Genomic DNA, 19,318 nt, shown 5'->3' with positions numbered 1-19,318 from the left:
CTCTTTACCAATATGTTTTGAGCTTCTTCTTCATATCCTCTCTACGTTATTTCGTTTAACGAATTTGTTCTATATTTTTTAGAGGATGTAAATATATTTTGCAGCCATATCATAATTGTTTTTATGTGGAAGAAATAATCAAAATGGAACAAAGATGGCTGGGATGAAGAATATTGACACGAATTATAAATGGCTACAAAATATTAGTTTGTCACAATAGAGAAGCATAAGAGAGGCAGTATTAAATCAGGCAGGGAGAAGTTTGGCTATGTGCGGTAAAAATTGACTCGAATTTGTAATGACTACAAAATCAGTATCAGATCAGTTCGTTAGCTAAATATATGACACAAAGGAAACATTACTAAATCATTAGGGAAACATAAAACAACAAAAAAACTGGCTAAAAAATATAAGTTGAGTGAGAAAATAATACAAGAGAGGCAACGAGAAGGAATAAAGATGGCTAGGGGACGACAAAACTAACATAGATTGTAAATGACTACAAAATATTGGTTTAGTAAGATATTATGAAACAAAGGAAACAAGATTAAACAAAGGAGAAAAAAATGGCTCCGTTTGGTGAAGACTGACAAGGAACAAGGCTATAATAAAGCAGGGACAAGCATGGCCGATGAAAGTAAAGTACTCTTATGTAGATTAAAAGTAGCTTTATTACAATTCAAAATAACAACGCGAACTGGCTGCGAATAACATACCGCACGATGTAGTTGTATACATAGAAATTACATGTTTCTTGCGTGTTGCACAAAACATTATTCTCTCACTTCCACACGTTCTCATTAGCAACAATGCATCATGCAATCTCTTTTTCACATGCACGTTCTCATTAGCACTTTTTACGCTACAGATATAGGGAACATTGACACCTATTTTAATTGAAGGAATCGAAAAGAACTTGACTTCAACTAACACTTAAAGTTAAACGATAACTCTCCAGCGGTGCAGATAGTGAAGTGGCTCCTTTAACAGCAAGTTTTTAAAGGCTGATTTTCCCAACCGCTAGTCCTACATATCTTCCTTGGTTGCTCGATCATCGTACAACAATTAAAAACATTCTCCATTTAAAAGTGCCGATGACACGAAATACTTTTTACGCAAACATTTATCTTATCATATGTACATACTAATTCCTATAGAAGAAAAATTTCAAAAAACTTAAAACTCGGTTTTTTCGGGCCCTAAAGTGCTGTCATTTTGTCTTAAATGTATCCCGTGGACTGGTAACGATTTAGCGCGATGATGTAGAAAACTGTGAAAACTCTCACACCTCTGGTAATTTTGTATCAGTCAGCGTTGAAATGCTCTTGAAACAATGTCCGATAGCGATGTATACCTACCTTCAGCAAGCTCTACCGAGAGTTATGATACATCGTACTCAACTAGTAGGAGAAGGAGAACCGCGTGCATCAAACGAAGACTTCAAAGACGGTTTCTCGCCTGAGGTGTTCAGGTCAAGATTAGAGCAAAAAATTCCCGTTATTGAATATCTATTTTGTTGCGTTTGAGTTTTGTTTTCTATGGCGAAATCTGTGTTAAGAATGGGTAGCTGTGTTCGTTTCTGTTGTCATAACATTTATTCCTTCACAGTAAGTGCGGCGAAGGTTCCCCTCGGTGAGTGCTCGAGAGTTTCATTGCTGTAAAGAAATTCCCTTAGCAAACCAAGAGCTAACCTTTGACGTAAGAATTAGCTGTATCCCGAGGCACGATGATTTTTCACCGAGAAGTAATCGGGCAGTGTCACTGTAAGTTGCTCTTTCCCTTAGAGATTGCAAAGGCAGAGGCTATCGTCGCGATCGTCTAGCCGGCCAAACTAAACGGAAAACGAGCGAATTTATAGTCATCTGGCTTAATTTAATCTCAAATAGGGATTTTAATAGAGAAAACCTTCTTTAGCTTGAGTGCACAACTGCCATAAGACCCATTCCGCTTGAAAGAAACCATTGACATTAGTATTGTAAATGATTATTTCCTATGCATCGACTTTCACACGGCACTTAGATTCGCTACCATCTTATTCAGTAAAATTTGTTTCTCTATTCAGTGTTTCAGTGCTGTTATCACAATGAAATTGTTACTGTAGCTACTTTTAGCTCGTGGGGTGGATTTTCGGAAACCTAGGTTTAGAGAATACACGGCCCCTTCGACCTTGTGTTTATGCTAGTATCCGCCAGAGATTTCGCACTGTTCAGGTAACAGGATATCGCTCAGCTCAAGAAAGGGCTGAAAATTTATTAAAATTGATGTGTTTCTGTAATTAAAATATGATGGAAACTACAATTGGTAGGTTTTCATACAATAAGAAAAGTGCAAATGTGAAAAGACAAGGAGTATAAGTACAACTCAAGCGCGTGAAATAAACAGCATTAAGAAGTTCTCCATTCTTCGCTCGCGAAATGTCAGCTGAAAAGAATGTTGAACGATCGTGTACGGTGTGGGAACAGGCCCCATAGTCAGCATTCTTTTTAGCTGGATTCTTTGGTTATCTTCCCCTGATTTGACCATTGGTATGTGTTCGTCGACATTGTAGAGTAAAAGTTTCCTCGATGTCGACGATCGAGACGTGTCCATTTTCGCCGTACAATTACATCCTTTGGAACGTAGGGTACAGAAATACCCGGTTTATGTATATTATTCTTGTAGCTAACATCATTTGGCGTTCCGGTCAGGCAAACGTTCGTCCTTTCTTCGAGATTTCTCCTTTCTCCACCATAGTGCCGACGTGTCTTCACAGTTTTCTACGTCACAGCCATGTAACATGATCGTTTCGGCCGCGCGCTTGATAAGGACACTTTTTGGCCACCAAATCGTACTTTCAATGCACAAAAAAATGGTCAAGAAGAACTTGCTAGGCGCAAAGGTCGATTATTTCTAATTTTAAATAGGCTATCAACTAGGAAATAGAAAAAAAAATTTCGTGTTATGAGCACTTTAGATCTTTTCAATGGTGTATAAAATCATGAAAAATTTTTGTATTCTATATCACATTTAGGAGCTGGAGTGTAAAACTACACCTCGTCACGAATTTCTGACGGATAATATCGATCTTACAGTGTTTTTCATGATCCCACGAATCTCTTGATATCGCCAATAATAGATCAAGGGATTAATAGAAGAATTGAGAAATACTAAGAAGCCTGATGCGTGGAACGCAATCAAAAATTGCATTCGAGATTCTTCAGCTAAAATCAAGATACCACAACACAAGTCTGGGAGATAACAAGCTAACAGAACCACAAAGACACAAAAGGTATTGAGGCTTGATCGTTTTTCTCGAGCAAACTCGATTGCCTCTTGATGTGAGATCTGACTTTGTATTTGATTTTGATGATAATGCACAACCTTGTAGATCCGACAATAAGCGAAGGCTGTCACAAGAAGCACCGATACTTCCATGAACACTCCCACGATGTCATTGTAGTTGGGAAGAAACATGTAAATGCCGGCAATAATCCCACTGGCAATCCATGATAATTTCACAACAATGATAGTTCTTCTTGGCGTCACTAGTTCTCGGTATCGTAGATGAAGTGACACCGCAAGAAGCCTGTCGATTGCAATGGCAGCAACCGATAGAACAGATGCAGTCACCAACCCATACAAAGAGAGCTGAGATATCGTCACAATAGAGGGACAAAATAAGTCCAAGTTGAAATTTCCATCAGCAGACATTTTCAACATGAAAGCCATAACAACACCAAACATTAGCTGAGCAAATAATCCAACAGTGAGATCAGAAACAGCAAGGCTCAAGAAAAGTGGTCGTAAAGTAGCGGGTATCGTCTTTGCTTTCATCAGGGCCCGTATGACGAGGACATTGCCCAGAACTGCGACCACAGCCCATAACAAGTTTAAAACACAAACCACAAGCACGAAACGCCAACCAAAATGAAGAACTTTGACGTAACCCTCCAGTTTTTCATTACACAATTGAACCACCATGTCTGTAAATTCCATTTGACGCCACTGGTACCGTAATATCAGTTACCAAGTATTTATAGTCTCTCAATTTGGACCTATAACGAGGAGTTTCATTAAAAAAAAAAAAAAAATAACCGTAGTAATTTTCTCCTTCGCAAGAGATTTAATTGCCTAATAATTCTGGGCTCTTTAATGCGAAGGGCAAACTTCATTTAAATACGACGTCGTGTTTTTGCACCTGCGTCCGATAATGTGAAAAAGGCACGTAGTGCGCAAATGTCACGAAAGACGGAAAAGTCGTGATACACTTAATTTTCACTCTTATTTTTTGATTTTTTATCCCTAAAACAGCTTTTCTCGCAGGTAATGAAACCAGAAAAATATTAACACAGATCAATTGAAAGAATTCCCTCCTTAACGGCAACGTGAGTGAGCAACATAAACACACTAACCGTGTGTAAATACAATTATGACATTAGCAAAAATGACGAGAGCATTTTCCGTTTCCCGGAGTTTTTGCGTTTGAAACGCAATGAGAATTCTTATGCGGGGTTTTATTGAGCATGTTATCTTTTCTCGAGCTCACGTATTAAGCAGTTATCCGCACATACATCTTCAACAGCGCACCATCACACCGGATAATCGCAACTTATATCTAAAAGACACTTGTATTGCGGAAAATTAACCACGTCTGATGCATAATGGGGTCAACTGCACTGGTTAACTCCCAATCCCTACAAAAAGTCCAAAGGTTAGGACACCAGTAGGCCAATATTTATATCACAATTTTCTTTCAATATCAGAAAAACCTACAGACCTCAGAGTTTGACCACCTATCAGATAAAGAATTAAAAAAATAGATGCTCTCGGTACCAATTGAGCAACAGAGAAGTTGCCTCTCACACAAGGCTCATATCTGTCAAGTGTCATGTTGGATTTCTGTTGGAGACGAGCTATAGTACCTATCTGCCTTTAGTGATCTATAACCACCTATAAATCATATTTTAACTCGATTTGTCCCGAGGATCAAAGAATTTTGACCCAATTCCAAATCAAAGCTGTTGAGTTTTTAAGTCCTCCGAAAATTTTGTGACCTAAAGGTATCCTGGTTTTCTTCTTCAGCAGTGACAAAGAGTATTTTAGCATGGCCATAAGACTGTGACAGTCTGATGTCAGCAGGATCCCGGTTACGAACTGTGGCCCTCTTTAGCTGTTTATCGCTATTGATCTGTATCCTTTAAAACCTAATTTTCCTTCAAGCTTTTTTCCTTTGTATTTAGAATTTGTTATTTAAATAAAGCAGTTTTTAGACTATTGTTTTTGGACCGTCATTTCAATTGCATGACTAACGATGAAAAAGGAAAGATTTTTCGCGTTGATATTGAATTATAGCATGCAAATGAATTAAAGTGCACCGTAAAAGCCAAGACGTAGCATTTGGTCCTTCCGGCCACTAGTGTGCGTAGTTATCGTTGTGAAATAATTCATATACGTCTTTCCTGTCTTGTTTACAATTTAATATTTTCCTTTCTCCCTCTCACGTCCCCATGAAGCATCTAAACATTTATTAGGGTTCTGTAGTAGGACCCTTTTATTCTAGTACACCAATTTTCAAGTACAATTTTCTGTCTTTTTGTAAAATGTTCATTGTACAACTGCCACATGTTTAACTGGGAGTGCTGTCTTTAAAAAATCGCCATTTTCTAGTTATATAAATCAATAAATATATGCGTCGATTCTACACAATTAATCCGTCTCAAGGTATTGAAGACGTGCTCTGTTTATGCGAAGTTATTTACATATTTAAAGACCTCTTCGGCAGAAAACCTGGCTTTGTCAAGAGTTGTTCATTCATTTCACTTTGAAAGGCTCATTTAATGAAAATTCATGGTCTAAGTCAAATTCTCTTCAGCCGGAAGAAACACTGCCGCCGACGATATCTATGTTTTTGACCGTAACATGATTGGTCATGAAATGGCAAAGAAAATAAAATGTCAAAAGGTTAGCATGCAAATCCACTTTCCCACGACCCAGCTGCAGTTTTCACGTTGTTGTGAATACAGATTTATTAAGGTACAATGCACCCTTTAGTGTTCACTTCTCTTTTCACTTTCAACGCGTCTAAGGATTCGTTTTTGACATCAATACCAATCGCTAGTTTCATTTTACGCTGTCATTTCTAAGACTAAATTAAATCGCAAGTAAATATGTTCTGCCGAAAGTCTCACATTAAAACCAAATTGTAACTGTGATGGCAACAGTAAAACGTGAGGATTCATTCCGCATGTTTTTGTCTGGTATTGCGTCTTGTATTTAGGAACCTTTCATTACAAAGACAATTTAGTTGTCAAAACTAAATCAGTGGCTTTGTTCACCTTTTCTATCGATTGGTTAATCCTCAGTGCCATTTTACATTTGTGCCATTTATGCCAACGAGCAAATTAATCATGAAAGCAAAGCACTTGTTCGGAGAATTGTTCTTGTTTCTGGAACTTGAAACTCCACATAGCATTGCAGCTATTTCATCTAACAATAATTATTTGTCAGGTATTCTGTAGCTAACTTCTTATATTATCATCTTAATGGTGCACGAGATGTACCTAATAATGTTTTCACCTGAGCCATTGATTATACAGCTCCCAATTCGTTAGAAAAGAATGAGAAGATAGAGGTGGTAATTTGAGCTTTTTTCTTTGTTTGGTGAGAGATGTTTCGAGATAAATGTTTTCCTTCAATCTCTCTTATTCAGAAAACTAATATAATCACTAACTAATCATTTTCCTTGCCAAATTATTATTTATAACAAGAAGCAGATATTGAAAATATTGACCTTTTCGAATCTTGTTGACGAATCTAGGCCATTTTTTGATCCTTTAAAAATGTTGATTATACATTCGTTATTTTTACTTTTCGTATCACCATAACAATACTCCAGTTTATTTCAGTATTTTTTCCTAAATGCATACAACCATCCAAGTTCATAATTTTATTGCTACTCCTTCCGACCTTAAAAATTATGTCTTCTCATTTACACTTCACTTCTTTGAAACCAGCTTGTTCTCGGTTCTTGAATTGTCAAGTTCGTCAAATCGATTGTTCCATTTCTATTTCTTCTGCATGCCTTAGTGAAAATCTTTTTCACAGTTTCCCGAATCTCGCGATATCGCCAGCAATAGACCACAAGATTCACTGAAGAGTTGAGATAAATCAGCAAAATTGTGACATAAAAAGCTGTTATAAGTGACATACTGAATTCGGAGGTCACTAACAATATCCCGCAAAATATATTAGGTAAATAACATATGACAAAAACAGCATAAACATAAAATGCATTATACGCCGACCTTTTAACCCGTCCTACTCTCATTTTTTCGAGATCTGTCGTAATTTGACATTGTGCTTGTATTTGATTTTGATGATACCGGGCAACTTTGAAGATCTGAAAGTAGGCAACACTTGTCACAAGGAGCCCTAAAACCTCCAGTACCACAGCTACGATGTCATTGTAGTTTGGTAGCAAGATGTAAACCAATGCCATTAACCCGCTGGTCGACCATAGCATAAACAAAACGATGAGAACACGCTTCATTGTCACAAATTCACGATAACGGAGGTGCAGTGAAACAGCGAGGAGTCTGTCAACGGCAATGGTGACAATGGAGCAGAAAGATGCCACTGCGAAGAAGTACGCTGCCATTAGGTACACTGTTACGAAAACGGGACATAGAAAGTCGAGGTCGTCATTTCGCTCTGATGTTTTGTATAATATAACCGCGATAATAGTTCCGTGCATGGGTTGCACCAGTAATCCAACAGATAGATCAGAAAAAGCTAAGCTCAAAAACATTGCCTTCAGTGTCGCTGGCATTGACGCCTTCAATAAAGCACGTATAACAAGGAGATTTCCAAGAATTGCAACGATACAAAATATAAAGTTGAGCACGCAGAGAGACAATAAAAAGTGATTTTGGTGTTCCGCCAATCGGACAAGTTCTTTAAGGCGTGTGACACAAATATTAATATACATTTCTCGTGAAGTATGGGACTAAGCAGAAATCCAGAAATAATGTGATCCTCGCAGTTCAAGGGAGACTTGATTATTTGCTGTTCTCCGCGGTTCGCATATTCGCCACATAAATTATTCATTGGACTTAAAGTTATGTTTATTTAAGAGGATTAAATGTTTAAGTAGTTGAAAAAAGGCTGGCATCGTGTCCTCATGGCGAATTATTTTACCTCTCTTCGGCGACTTTAATATTGTTTGGTTTGCCAAATTTTCACAGGAATGCGGTGTCCTTTTCAGTGGAGGCAGTTTGTCGAGCTGATGAAGGTAATCCAAAAAATATTTATGCTGAATAATTGAAGTAAACACGACTATTCAAAGACGGCTCTGAGTTTGTGATCTGTTGTTCCATCGCATCTACTGCGCAAGCGTGGAGCTTCGTATTCAAAATTGTGCCTCAAACGTTCTTTTAGCACCGACGCCTCAAGCAGAAAAAAAAAAATCGTTAAGAACAAATTACAGTTCGTCTGTGTATACAACTTGTATAAACGACAACGGTTCATTTAATTAAAAAACGAAAAGCTATCGCCTAAGAATTATTGCTAGATCTTGGTTCAATATTGAATCAGGGGATTTTACAGGACATTTCTCTGTAAACCTATACAATTGCAAAAACGTTTATTTTAACATACAGATGTGTGCGTAGCAAAACAAAACCACAAATATGGATAAAAACCAGGCAGGTGACTCAGCTTATTCAAAAAGAAGAAAAAAAAACATTAATAAGCATGGTTTACTAAAATTCACAAGGACACAAGAAACAATTGTTTTAAGGAAAAATGAAAACTTTTAAATTTATTCATTAAATCAAAAAAATCGAATGTTCATCTACTCCACAAGAAAATCAGCATTGACAGATAGTGTTTGCAGTGATTGACACTGGCATACTCTGAGAAAAAAAACTCTGAGTGCCCCTGATAGGAGTCGAACTTACCACCTTCTGAATTGCATTTCAGCATCTATAATATGTAATTGCTTTTAATTCACTCTATTACTAAGAATGATGTTCGATGCTGGAGAAATTAAGTCCGGTGATTTATTTACTTTTTCATGATACCCACTTTGCATTTGGAGAAACTATAATTGTGCACGCACTTAAGATAAGTCATAAAGATTGTATAATTTGACGCGAATGGCCGTCGCATAAAGATTCCCTTTTGGAAACGAAACAAGATTATTATTTTGGCCTCTTTCCCCTCGCAGGAAATCTTACAATGGTATACTCATCCTAATTAATGTGTGCAAGCTAGCCAAAGCAAGGTAAATAGCAATAACTACGCTGTTACTCTGGGCAGAAAATCGTCCCAATTATGCGAATTACTTCCACGTTTTCCTTTAAAATTTCAAAATTTATTCGAAAATAAAAGTGTTTTTCATCAACATGTCGTTAAAATTGTGCAAACTTAAATTGGTAGAGGCGAAATGGCTTCCGACCGCAAAACATATGTCGCGCGATTTCCTATGAAGTTTCAGAATTCTTCTCTTCGAAACAAAATTTCTTCAAAAATTTTCTTCAGAAGTCATCACTTTGGAAAGAATCGACTACGTACAGGCTCATTTGATAATGAAAATTATAACTTAACTTATTTCTTTAGATTCCCACTCATGATGCGCGGACAATCATCAAATGGTCCTTTCAGGTAGAAAAACACCCTTGATTGCAAGTGTGAATGTAACAATGCTTGGTAATTGTAAATTAAAAGTGATATCTAAGGCTTAAACTGCGTGATTTCCATACACCTTCCTCCCACAAAAACTAAAGAGGAAGTCCAAAAAATAAGTATGGAATATACGGACCTTCTACTTTTGGCAGTCTTTTTACAGCCATCCAGTAGTATTACAGAGACAATATAGACAGAAACTATTTTCAAAGGGGAGTGAAAATTTTTCGGCGAAACATTTACTCATATTGAGATGGCTTTAATTAATCTCTCTTAACAAGTCAAGAAGCGAAGAGTTACCCGGATGTAAAAAAATTAGTATTGATCGATCTATGCGCGTGACTCATACGTGTTGATTAATTTTTGCACAATCTTTTTTCAGTTGGCAACCTTGAGGTATGATTCAAGTCGAATTTTTACCCAGAACTGAAAAAAAAGTATTTTGTTAAGGCCTTTTTATTAAATGCGTCAAAAACACTAGGTAAATAAGGAGTGGTGACAGATAATTAACACATTCTATTCAGTCAAAGGAAAGAAACTGTAATGACGTAAAATGTGTAGTAGTAATAGATTAAAAGTAACAATTAAGCTTTTAGCTTTATAATATCGTCGCGTTCAGGGACCCTTCGCAGCTCGAGATGGACGCTACTTTCTGTAGTGAGAAATTAGGGCAGCTGACTGAAGTCGTCAAGTCACAACCAGCCTTCTCCCTATGTGTGATTGTACTAGACCTACTCATCTCCCCTTTAACAATACTCGGAAACGCTCTCATCCTATGCGTGTTATGGAAAACCTCATCAATACCTGATAATATGAAGAGATTGTTTTTAAGTCTTACCTTATCCGATTTTGCCGTGGGAGTTCTTATTCAACCAGCTTCTGCTGTTATTATCACTGCGGCGCTGAGCAAGGTGAAAAATGAAAGCAATAACTTGGACATTTTCTGTCCTCATCTTTTGACTGCAAAGATGTACGCTTTATATTTCCTGGTAGCGGCATCGTTTTTCACGACTGCCGCCATCGCGTTGGACAGATTATTCTCCGTTTTCTTGCATTTAAGATATAACCAACTCGTCACAGAGAAACGCGTACGAGTTGGCGTGGTACTAATATGGTTTACGAGTGGACTTGCAACTTTAGCATATATGATACTTCCCAAAAATAACGAGATTGTGGCGGTGGCCTGCCAAACTACAGGAATTTTTGTGATGGCCATAGCGTACATCCACCTCTTCAAAATCGTTCAATATCATAAAAATCAGATACGGTGTCAAACGCAAGCTGGAAATTGTGAAACGCTAAATGCGGCAAGGGAGAAAAAGTCCACCTTAAATACTTTTTATGTCTTTTTGTTATTTCTTTTATGCTATCTCCCGCATTTGATCAGTCGTGTTATTCTGGTATTTTTTAAGGTACAATCGTCAACAGTAACAGCCTACTACGCCACAGGCACTTTGGTTATCTTTAATTCGTCTTTGAATCCAGTTATTTACTATTGCTGGTTTTCACGTGACGTCACTAAATTTCAGACTTCAGAACTATTGATCCTCCTGAGATTTTACTTTCATGATGTATTAGAGCAGCTAAAAACTAATATTCAGACAAATTTTCACTCCAAATGGGTTCTTGGTTTAGTGATAGACTACTCTTGAATTTCTAGGCTTTTGCGTGACGTGGCCTTTACATGACGAGCGAGAGAGCTGTTATGTTGGTTTAAAAGGTGACTTATTTAGGGAAATTCAGCTATCTGAACAGTTCTTGTATTAGAATAAAGTATTATTGTTACGTTTATGAGTTCTTAGAGAGATAAATTCACGCTTTTGTAGCAAAACTCAGTGACAGATGTTTCTGCTGGTTTCCGGCCGCCATGTTGGTGCCCATCTAGGTGGGCACCAGCATGGCGGCTCCATACAAATCTCTATAAATTTGGGAAAAACGTTTCTCCTCATATCTTCCGTAAGTAAAATTGCTGTGACCTGAATCTTGGCGAGAGTCTTTACATATCTAGCTTCTTTCTATTTCCAGATTCTAGACTAAATCGATTGAACGGTTTTTATTTTTTATTTTGATCTATTTTGAATGGCGTGACACTGAAAACCAGCAATTGGCGATATCGCGAAATTCGCAGTCTTGTGAAACTTACTGTAAAACACTTTTTTTGCATGAATGATCGTGCATGAACTGAGCCGACCAAGGATCCAGTGAAGCATTCATGAAAGCCTCAGTGCCTTTTTGATCGATCACTGAAGATGAACAACCATACAAAAGGACTGACATCGGATAATAACTCCTAAAATCTAAGAAATATCAGTTATTGATGCGATATCTCCTGTTACAAAAACTAATCTATAGTCTTCCTCACGACGGAAATAGCAAAACATGCAAATATACCCTTCTTTTTTCGCATTCGCATCTTTTCGAAAACTTTAGCTGCCATAATGCTCTCATGTTTTTTTTTTTATCAACTTTATTCCTATTTTTTCTTCGCCTTTGTATCATTAATAGAGAACATACAGTTAGAGAAAAAAGTTTACGGTTTCTAGTTTCTCTACTTGTCCAGAATTACATCATGTGCTGTCACCCCTTTGAATTGGCAATCAAACCGAATATAAGGAAATTAAAGATAAACTATCGGACAAAACTGTCAGTTTTCGTGCTACTGTTTTATTCTATGTGCAGATCAATGTGCTCCATTGCAACCATGACCCGATTGACGAGAGTGCTATTTTTTGATCACTGTTAACATGAGAATGCAAGTGGTCAAATCATCTTGAAGTCTAAAACAATGTTTACAGACGTTTGATATTCTATAACAAAAAGCATGACAGACACTGTTAAAGGATCGGTCAGGTTTGGCTTGGGATAACAATAAAAAATCAGCCTGATAAAATTTCCGCACAGCCCTATACTGTTGTAAAACAAATCTGTTTTCCCAATGGCAATGTATTGTTTTTGTCATTGTGTTCTCTATCCAAGAACTAAATGCAAAATGTTGGATGGGGCTGTGCGGAAACCAATCAGCCTCCACAGTGTGTTTACATTCTCACAGAAACGAAATTACATTTTACTTCTCTCAATAATAACGCATTTGATCGCTAGAGATTTTTCTTAGGGGAAACTTAATCAAACCGGCCCGATAAGGAAAACAAAGCCATGAATTTCATTGACGATATGACATGGCCGCTTGTAACGAATTTCCTCTTTCAAAATTATCACCACATGAAGACAGATCTGCATTTACTCGATGACTGGTATTGTTCTTGTTGCTATATTCGTATAAATTATATTTTTTAAATTTCCTTTATAAACATCGATTGTTCTAATCACCTGCTAGTGAAGTTAGGAATAAATTGGACTATTGTGCGAAGAACAAATCATGCTTCCTGTTTGATATTGCCTTTCTTTGTATGCATGACACAAACCATGTCGTTAGCCAATGGATTATGTAAGCCGGATACAGCTTATAATAAACTCAACAATACCGAAATCACCTACACGCTAGTGTTCAGGTTTCATAACGCAGTAAAAATTGATAGGAAAAAAACCACATGAAACAAAATTATTATTTGCCTGCGAGTTTGTTGGGCGAATCATTCTCTACTATTTTCTATTGAAAACGTGATGGCAACAGACGCTGAGTGAAATACATTTAAAAGACTATTTCCGGAACGATCACTTTATTACTTTTTGTCATGGTATAGAAGCAAAAAAATTTAATTATTTTCAGCTTGAAAATGATTTGTCATCAGATAAGATTACTACAAAAATCACCCTTATATCCGCTGCACTCTTTCATATCTTCTACAGCCAACAAATTTCCTTAAGGGGTTGGAGGAAAATCTCGAAATATTGCAAAACTCTCAATAATTACGGAAAACGGCTTTTTGCACGAAGCGAAATGAATTCCTCTTCAATTTAATAAGTTACTTCTAAGGACTGTAAACAAGTTTGAATAATGAACGTATGCAAATGAATAGCATGATAGTTAACAGTCTCTAATGATAATAATACGTCTGACAACAGATCTGTTGTAGCTGAGATAAAAAAAGCAACAAAAAGACAAATAAAAATGTGAGGTAGGAAATCTCGAAATTTATCTCTATGAGTATTTACAAATCACACAACTACGTTTTATAATTTAGCTTATGATACAATTAGAGATGTTTCAAATTTTGAGACAATTAAATCTTGTAACAATGCTGATCTTAGTAGTTTGCAAGAGACATGTCATTCATGAACATTGCTATGGCCAAATTCAACACAGAGTTCTCAGTAACCCAGTGTCGGAGCATCGGCGCGTGGACTCCAAAGATCTGTGGGTCGATTCCTTCTGGGGAAGTACATTTTTCCTTTTTTCCTACGCTCTTTGCGAAAAGAAAAGAATGGAATATTCCAATGTTTTGAACCAAATATTGGATTCTTATTTCCTCCGTTCGCTTATAATTTTCGTCATCAGTTACGGTAAGTCGACGTTTCCCTTAAAGCTGTTTTTCACAAATTGTCGAATCTCGCGATATCTCCAACAATACACGAATGGATTTAAAGACGAATTGAGGAAAACCATGAATCCAGAGATGTTATAAGCCACTTGAAAAGATGTCCTTGGGTGATCAACCATCAAAAGAATACTTGAAAATAGCAGTGGAAAGTAGCAGGCGATAAAAACTACGTATACGTATAAGGTATTTAGAGCTGATTTTTTCTCCCTGCATATTTGGACAGCATTTTGGTCTTGAACCTGACACTGAGATTTAATTTGATTCTGATGATATCGAACGGCTTTGTAAAGATAAAAATATGCAACGGTTGTGATAGTAAATCCAATGATTTGAGTTATAACAGCGATCAAGTCAGAAAGCTTGGACAGTGAAATAAACACTGATGCTCCAAAAGCTGCACCTAGCCAGAGAAGAAGCAAAAGAATTTGTATTCGCTTTGGCGTTACAAGTTCTTGATACCTCAAATGTAAATAAACAGCTAGAAGCCTGTCCAGCGCAATGGCGGCGATGGTCATGAAAGATGCTCCTGCCACTAAAAACGTAACAAATAGATGAATTGTCAGGAGAGAAGGACACAAGAATTGACTGTTTCTCTCACTCAACTGCAACGCAATAATTGTGCCGTACATCGGTTGTAAAAACAATCCTACTGCAAGGTCAGAGACAGCAAGACTCAGAATTAGTCTTTTAAAAGACGCGGGTAGCGATGAGACTTTCAGCATGGCTCGAATTACAAGGACATTTCCAACAATCGCCACCGGTGAAAAGGCGAAGTAAAATACACAAATAGACAACATAACTTTATGATGAAGGTCGACAGTGATGGCAACTTCGTTCAGTCGCCTCTTGCATTCTTCTTCAAACATGCTCATGTTTCAATCTCCTCACCCAACACGTAGTTTTTTTTTAATTCATTACTCGTCAAGGGTGATATGCAGGATGTCTGAGTTATTATCTTCTTGAGTAAATGCTACGCTAGCCGGCAACCAATCGCAAAGCAAAGTGAGTTTAGTTGTTTGAGAATCTCCACCTGTTTGGCTCAGGTAGATATATTACAGTTTAGTACAATGTAAATAAAATTAAACTTGCCATTTCCTTGAAGAAAAGTTTCTAAGTGACAAATGAACAATTAAAAATAAATATACATTAACCTTCGCCGATAAATGAGAAAAATGAAACATTTGGAGGAAAAGGTTGATAAATTACCTTATATTCCCGACATGGAGAAAAGGAACGTACCAGAAAGATCAAAGGTTATTAAAAATATTTTATTTTTCAAGATAAATGGTACGACTGAGCTAGAAAAACCAATTACTCGTTTGTTTGGATAAAAACAAAAGCGACCATCCTCAAGGGAACAGCAACAAACAAGGAAAACCACACGCGAAATAATTTAATTTATATTTCAAAAGTCTCTTATATGTTCTACTGAAAGGCTTTAAGCACGTTAAAGCTCTTAACCTCCACTGATTTACGCCAGCAACCTAGTAACCTAATAAACTAAAAGAAACAACCTGTCATCGAGATATTTAGCGCCAGAGAGGCTTCAACATTTTGTTCTAAGGTAGAACTTTCGAGAGAAATAGCGGAAATGTCAAACAAAGCGGAATTATCGCGAGCTTATAATACATAACGGCGGAAACCAATTTATTTTTCACTACTCCAATGGGCAAGATGATAAACTGCGTTGCCTGCCAAGAAATCCAACCGAACAATTCATCAAATAAATAACAGGAAGGCTTTTAGAAATAGATTTTTATCAGTCACACGTAGGAAGGTCGGGAGTACATTTCTTAATTATAATAAAAACATTTATATAGCGCTGAAAACTGTGTACATATTCGATAGCGGTTTACATTTCATTACATCTAATACTGGACGCTTTCCTAAAAAAGATGTGTTTCGAGTTGTTTCTCAAAGGTAGTTAAGCTGCTACAAGATCTTATTAGTAATGGAAACGACTTCCATAAGGCAGGTGCAGCATGAGCAAAAGGGCGATCCAAAAGTGTGGAGCGATTGACCCGTGGAACGAAAAGAATAGGTTGTGTAGACGAGCGTAGAGTATAGTTAGAGGCAGGTGTAAGAGAAAAAAGATCTTTGATGTAGGTCGATGAGAGCCGGTGAGATGTGGTCACATTTCGTAATCTGGAAAATCACCCTAACTGCGGCGTTCTGAACCTTCTGTAAACGATTGATGTTTAGGTAGACTTAAAAAGAAATGTTACAGTAATGAAGGATACAAAAGCATAACCTTAGACGGAAGGAAGGTTCTAAGACTGAATAATATGGCATAGTCTTCGAAGGTTTTATCACCAATAGGGATACACTGTAAATAAAATAAGAAAGATGGTAAGCTCGGTTAAGTAATAGAGAAAGAATTTCTTAAAATCTTCCAATTCATTTCTTAAAATCTTTCTCTATGGATACTGCTCTTTACGATCAGATAAAATGAGTCAAACCATTCCAGAGCAGCGCTGGTGACCCCAAAATCTTGTTGCCAAGTATTTGAAAGAAAAGATTGTTCGATGGTATTAAAAGCAGCGCTGAGGTCTCGAACCTTTAAGAGAACATTTTCTGTTGAGTGATACTTTCGAAAGCCGGACTGGAATTTAGGGTGAGGAGCATTTTTTTACAGTTATTGACGAATTCTTTATGAGCTGCCTTTTCCACTACCTTGAAAATGAATGGAAGATTGTTGACGGGACGAAAGTTTCTGTAAACAAATCAAATTTTTGCTTTTGTAGTGGTGAGATGGCAATAACAGTTTTGCAGTTTTTAGGAACATGACCACTGAGGTGAGATAAATCAACATCTCATAGTTGGAAAGCGGGGAAAAGCTCTCCAAGATTGCTTTAAGGGCAACGGGGAGCTGGTCATTAGGTTGCACCGAAATAAACCTGTGAAGTGATGAATCGATGACTGTGAATATACAAAAATCATATGGGTGAAAGTGGAAACCCAGACGCCAAGATCACGTTCGTGACTTGTTTTAGCTCCAATCTTATCGTAAGCAGTGTTCAGTGTCTTGGTTTTACGTGTGATGGACTGGTGGTGGCTTTTCGTCTTATTGAATTCTAAGCCCAATTCAGTGGACCAAGATCCTACATTACTCAAGTCCGTCTGTAGAGCAAGTTCGTCATCGTTGGATCTAATTTCTTTGCACAATTTGGTATCGTCTGCGAACATTGCGGTTTCGCTATCGTTATGGGTTCGCCACTTCACGAGTTTATTTCGAACCAGCATGGATTCAAATCCCTTAGGAGGCTGAATTTTTTTTCCAGGCCTTATTTTCATTATAGCTTAAGTAGTTTTCCATATTTTCGAAGATCGATTTCATATTTATTTGTTAAAGTTTCTTCGTCTACACAAGCCAAATCTCCTTTTCTATTCATATGTCAAGCTTCGCCTCACAGTCGCTCAAGAATATTTGCATCAGTTTTGACACGATGATCATGTGTTTACTTGAATCTAACAAAAAAACCCAATCAGTTTTTTTCTGCCTTAGAGCAATAAATTCAGCACGCATTTCATGTTTTGTGTTTTTGACCGAAAGAAATTAAAAGTGTTACGCCGTAAATTCAATAAGTTTACTTTTATCTCCGAAAAACACAGGATTATTTTCGTCCGCAGAGGTATTACTGATCGATCTAGCCCCCAACATCTACATAAGATAATAAAACAACTCAATGAGCTAATAAACTTAACCTGTTCCCCCCGTTCTTTTCCACATCAGATCGTAAACAATCGAAGTGATTCACTGTGTTGGGTCAGTGCATGATCTCGATATCTTTTCTGTTCACTCCAAAGGTGGCATTAAAGCAACGATACTATGCATGAACTGTAAAAATCAGTTCCTAAGATAATAATACGCGAGTTTAAGGTGGAAACTATATTTCTCAGTCAAGTGTCTCACAGCCACTTTTATTCCATCTCACTATGAATGTATTTTAAAGAACATGATATAAGAAGTATAGTTTACCAACGCACGCGCCTAAATAAATGAGTCTGGGTCCTCTGCCTATTCCAGAGGCTCCCCGAGGTTTTTCATGATGATCTCAGTTGTTGATAAACAGCGAGTGGTCTGTCCAGTGGCGACGATAGCCTTAAAAGATGCTCCTGCCACCGAAAACGCATCGAATAGTTGAATTGTCAGGACAGAAGGACGCAAGAACTGACTGTTGCTCTTACTCGAGTCCAATGCAATCATTGTGCCAGACCTGAGTTATAAAAACAATCCCACTGCGAGGTCAGGGACAGCAAGACCCAGAAGACACTTATTAAAAGACGCGGGTATCGATGGGAAATACAATATGGCTCTAATTGTAAGGACATTCTAGCAATAATAACAAGGAGAGGTAAAATGCTCAAAGTGACAGCATAAATTGATTATGAAGGGAGACAGTTTTAGCAGCATCGTTCCGTCGCCTTTTGCAAACTTCTTCAAGCACGCTTACTTTTCCACTACCATACCTTACACGCAGTTTGTTACTTACTATTCTTCAAAGCAGGATGTTCATGTTACTCTAATTTAGAACAATCGCAAAGTAAATTCAATTAAGATTGGTAGAGGATCTCCAACTTTTTAGTTTAGATCGATATATTACAAATGCAAAATTTAAAAAACATCTATATTTAGCGAGCGAGATTAGAAAAAATGTTGATAAAATCACCACATAAACCTTGGAGAAAAGGAGGGGGTGACCAAGATGAAGAACACAGTCAGAAGTATTTAACTAATTTGTCAAAAAAAAATGGAAAGACATATCCCGGACAAAAAAACAATTCGTTTCGTTATATGAACGAAAACAAAAGCAGCCGACATCAAGGGAACAGCAACAAACAAGGCAAACCACACGCGAAATGTATCTAATTAATTTTACTGCGGTCTCTTCCGAAAGGCTTCATGCCCCGGAAAGCTCTTAAGTTAAATTGATTCGCATTTGCAATCTGGAAAACTGAAATGAAAAGTTTGTTGTTGAAATTAGAGAGTTGACCCGCAGTGACAGAGAGGATAACAACATTTTGCTCTGTGAGGAGAAATTTCGAAGAAATAGGAAAAATGCGAAACAGAGCAAAATTGTCCGTGCTTGTAGGGGGCCTATAATAAACAAAGGTGAAACTAATTTTATTTTACAGCTCGGATGGGAAAAATAATA

At 37.3% G+C, this 19,318-nt stretch overlaps 3 protein-coding genes and 1 long non-coding RNA gene across 4 annotated transcripts; 1 reads left to right on the top strand and 3 right to left on the bottom strand.

The window, feature by feature from the left end:
- Positions 1 to 2,211: 2,211 nt before the first annotated feature.
- On the bottom strand, positions 2,212 to 4,147 carry LOC113667372 (adenosine receptor A1-like). Its single transcript, XM_027183187.2, has one exon. It carries the CDS (start codon positions 3,973 to 3,975, stop codon positions 3,037 to 3,039), a length of 939 nt encoding a protein of 312 aa, XP_027038988.2. The 5' UTR covers positions 3,976 to 4,147; the 3' UTR covers positions 2,212 to 3,036.
- Positions 4,148 to 4,452: 305 nt separating this feature from the next.
- On the top strand, positions 4,453 to 5,251 carry LOC149047454 (uncharacterized). The gene is made up of 2 exons (XR_016185442.1): positions 4,453 to 4,690; positions 5,062 to 5,251. It is a non-coding gene; the product is annotated as an uncharacterized LOC149047454 (long non-coding RNA).
- Positions 5,252 to 6,839: 1,588 nt separating this feature from the next.
- On the bottom strand, positions 6,840 to 9,165 carry LOC149047453 (melanocortin receptor 4-like). Its single transcript, XM_089202382.1, has one exon. The coding sequence runs from the start codon at positions 7,964 to 7,966 to the stop codon at positions 6,968 to 6,970; it is 999 nt and encodes a 332-aa protein (XP_089058508.1). The 5' UTR covers positions 7,967 to 9,165; the 3' UTR covers positions 6,840 to 6,967.
- A 4,161-nt stretch (positions 9,166 to 13,326) lies between these two features.
- LOC113667388 (adrenocorticotropic hormone receptor-like) lies at positions 13,327 to 15,163 on the bottom strand. Its single transcript, XM_027183203.2, has one exon. It carries the CDS (start codon positions 15,032 to 15,034, stop codon positions 14,120 to 14,122), a length of 915 nt encoding a protein of 304 aa, XP_027039004.2. The 5' UTR covers positions 15,035 to 15,163; the 3' UTR covers positions 13,327 to 14,119.
- Between the last annotated feature and the right edge of the window lie 4,155 nt (positions 15,164 to 19,318).

Source organism: Pocillopora damicornis, chromosome 4 (assembly GCF_964200805.1).
Source record: "Pocillopora damicornis chromosome 4, jaPocDami1.2, whole genome shotgun sequence".
In the NCBI taxonomy this organism is placed as follows: domain Eukaryota; kingdom Metazoa; phylum Cnidaria; class Anthozoa; order Scleractinia; family Pocilloporidae; genus Pocillopora; species Pocillopora damicornis.
This window is presented reverse-complemented; position numbering and strand designations above follow the sequence as displayed.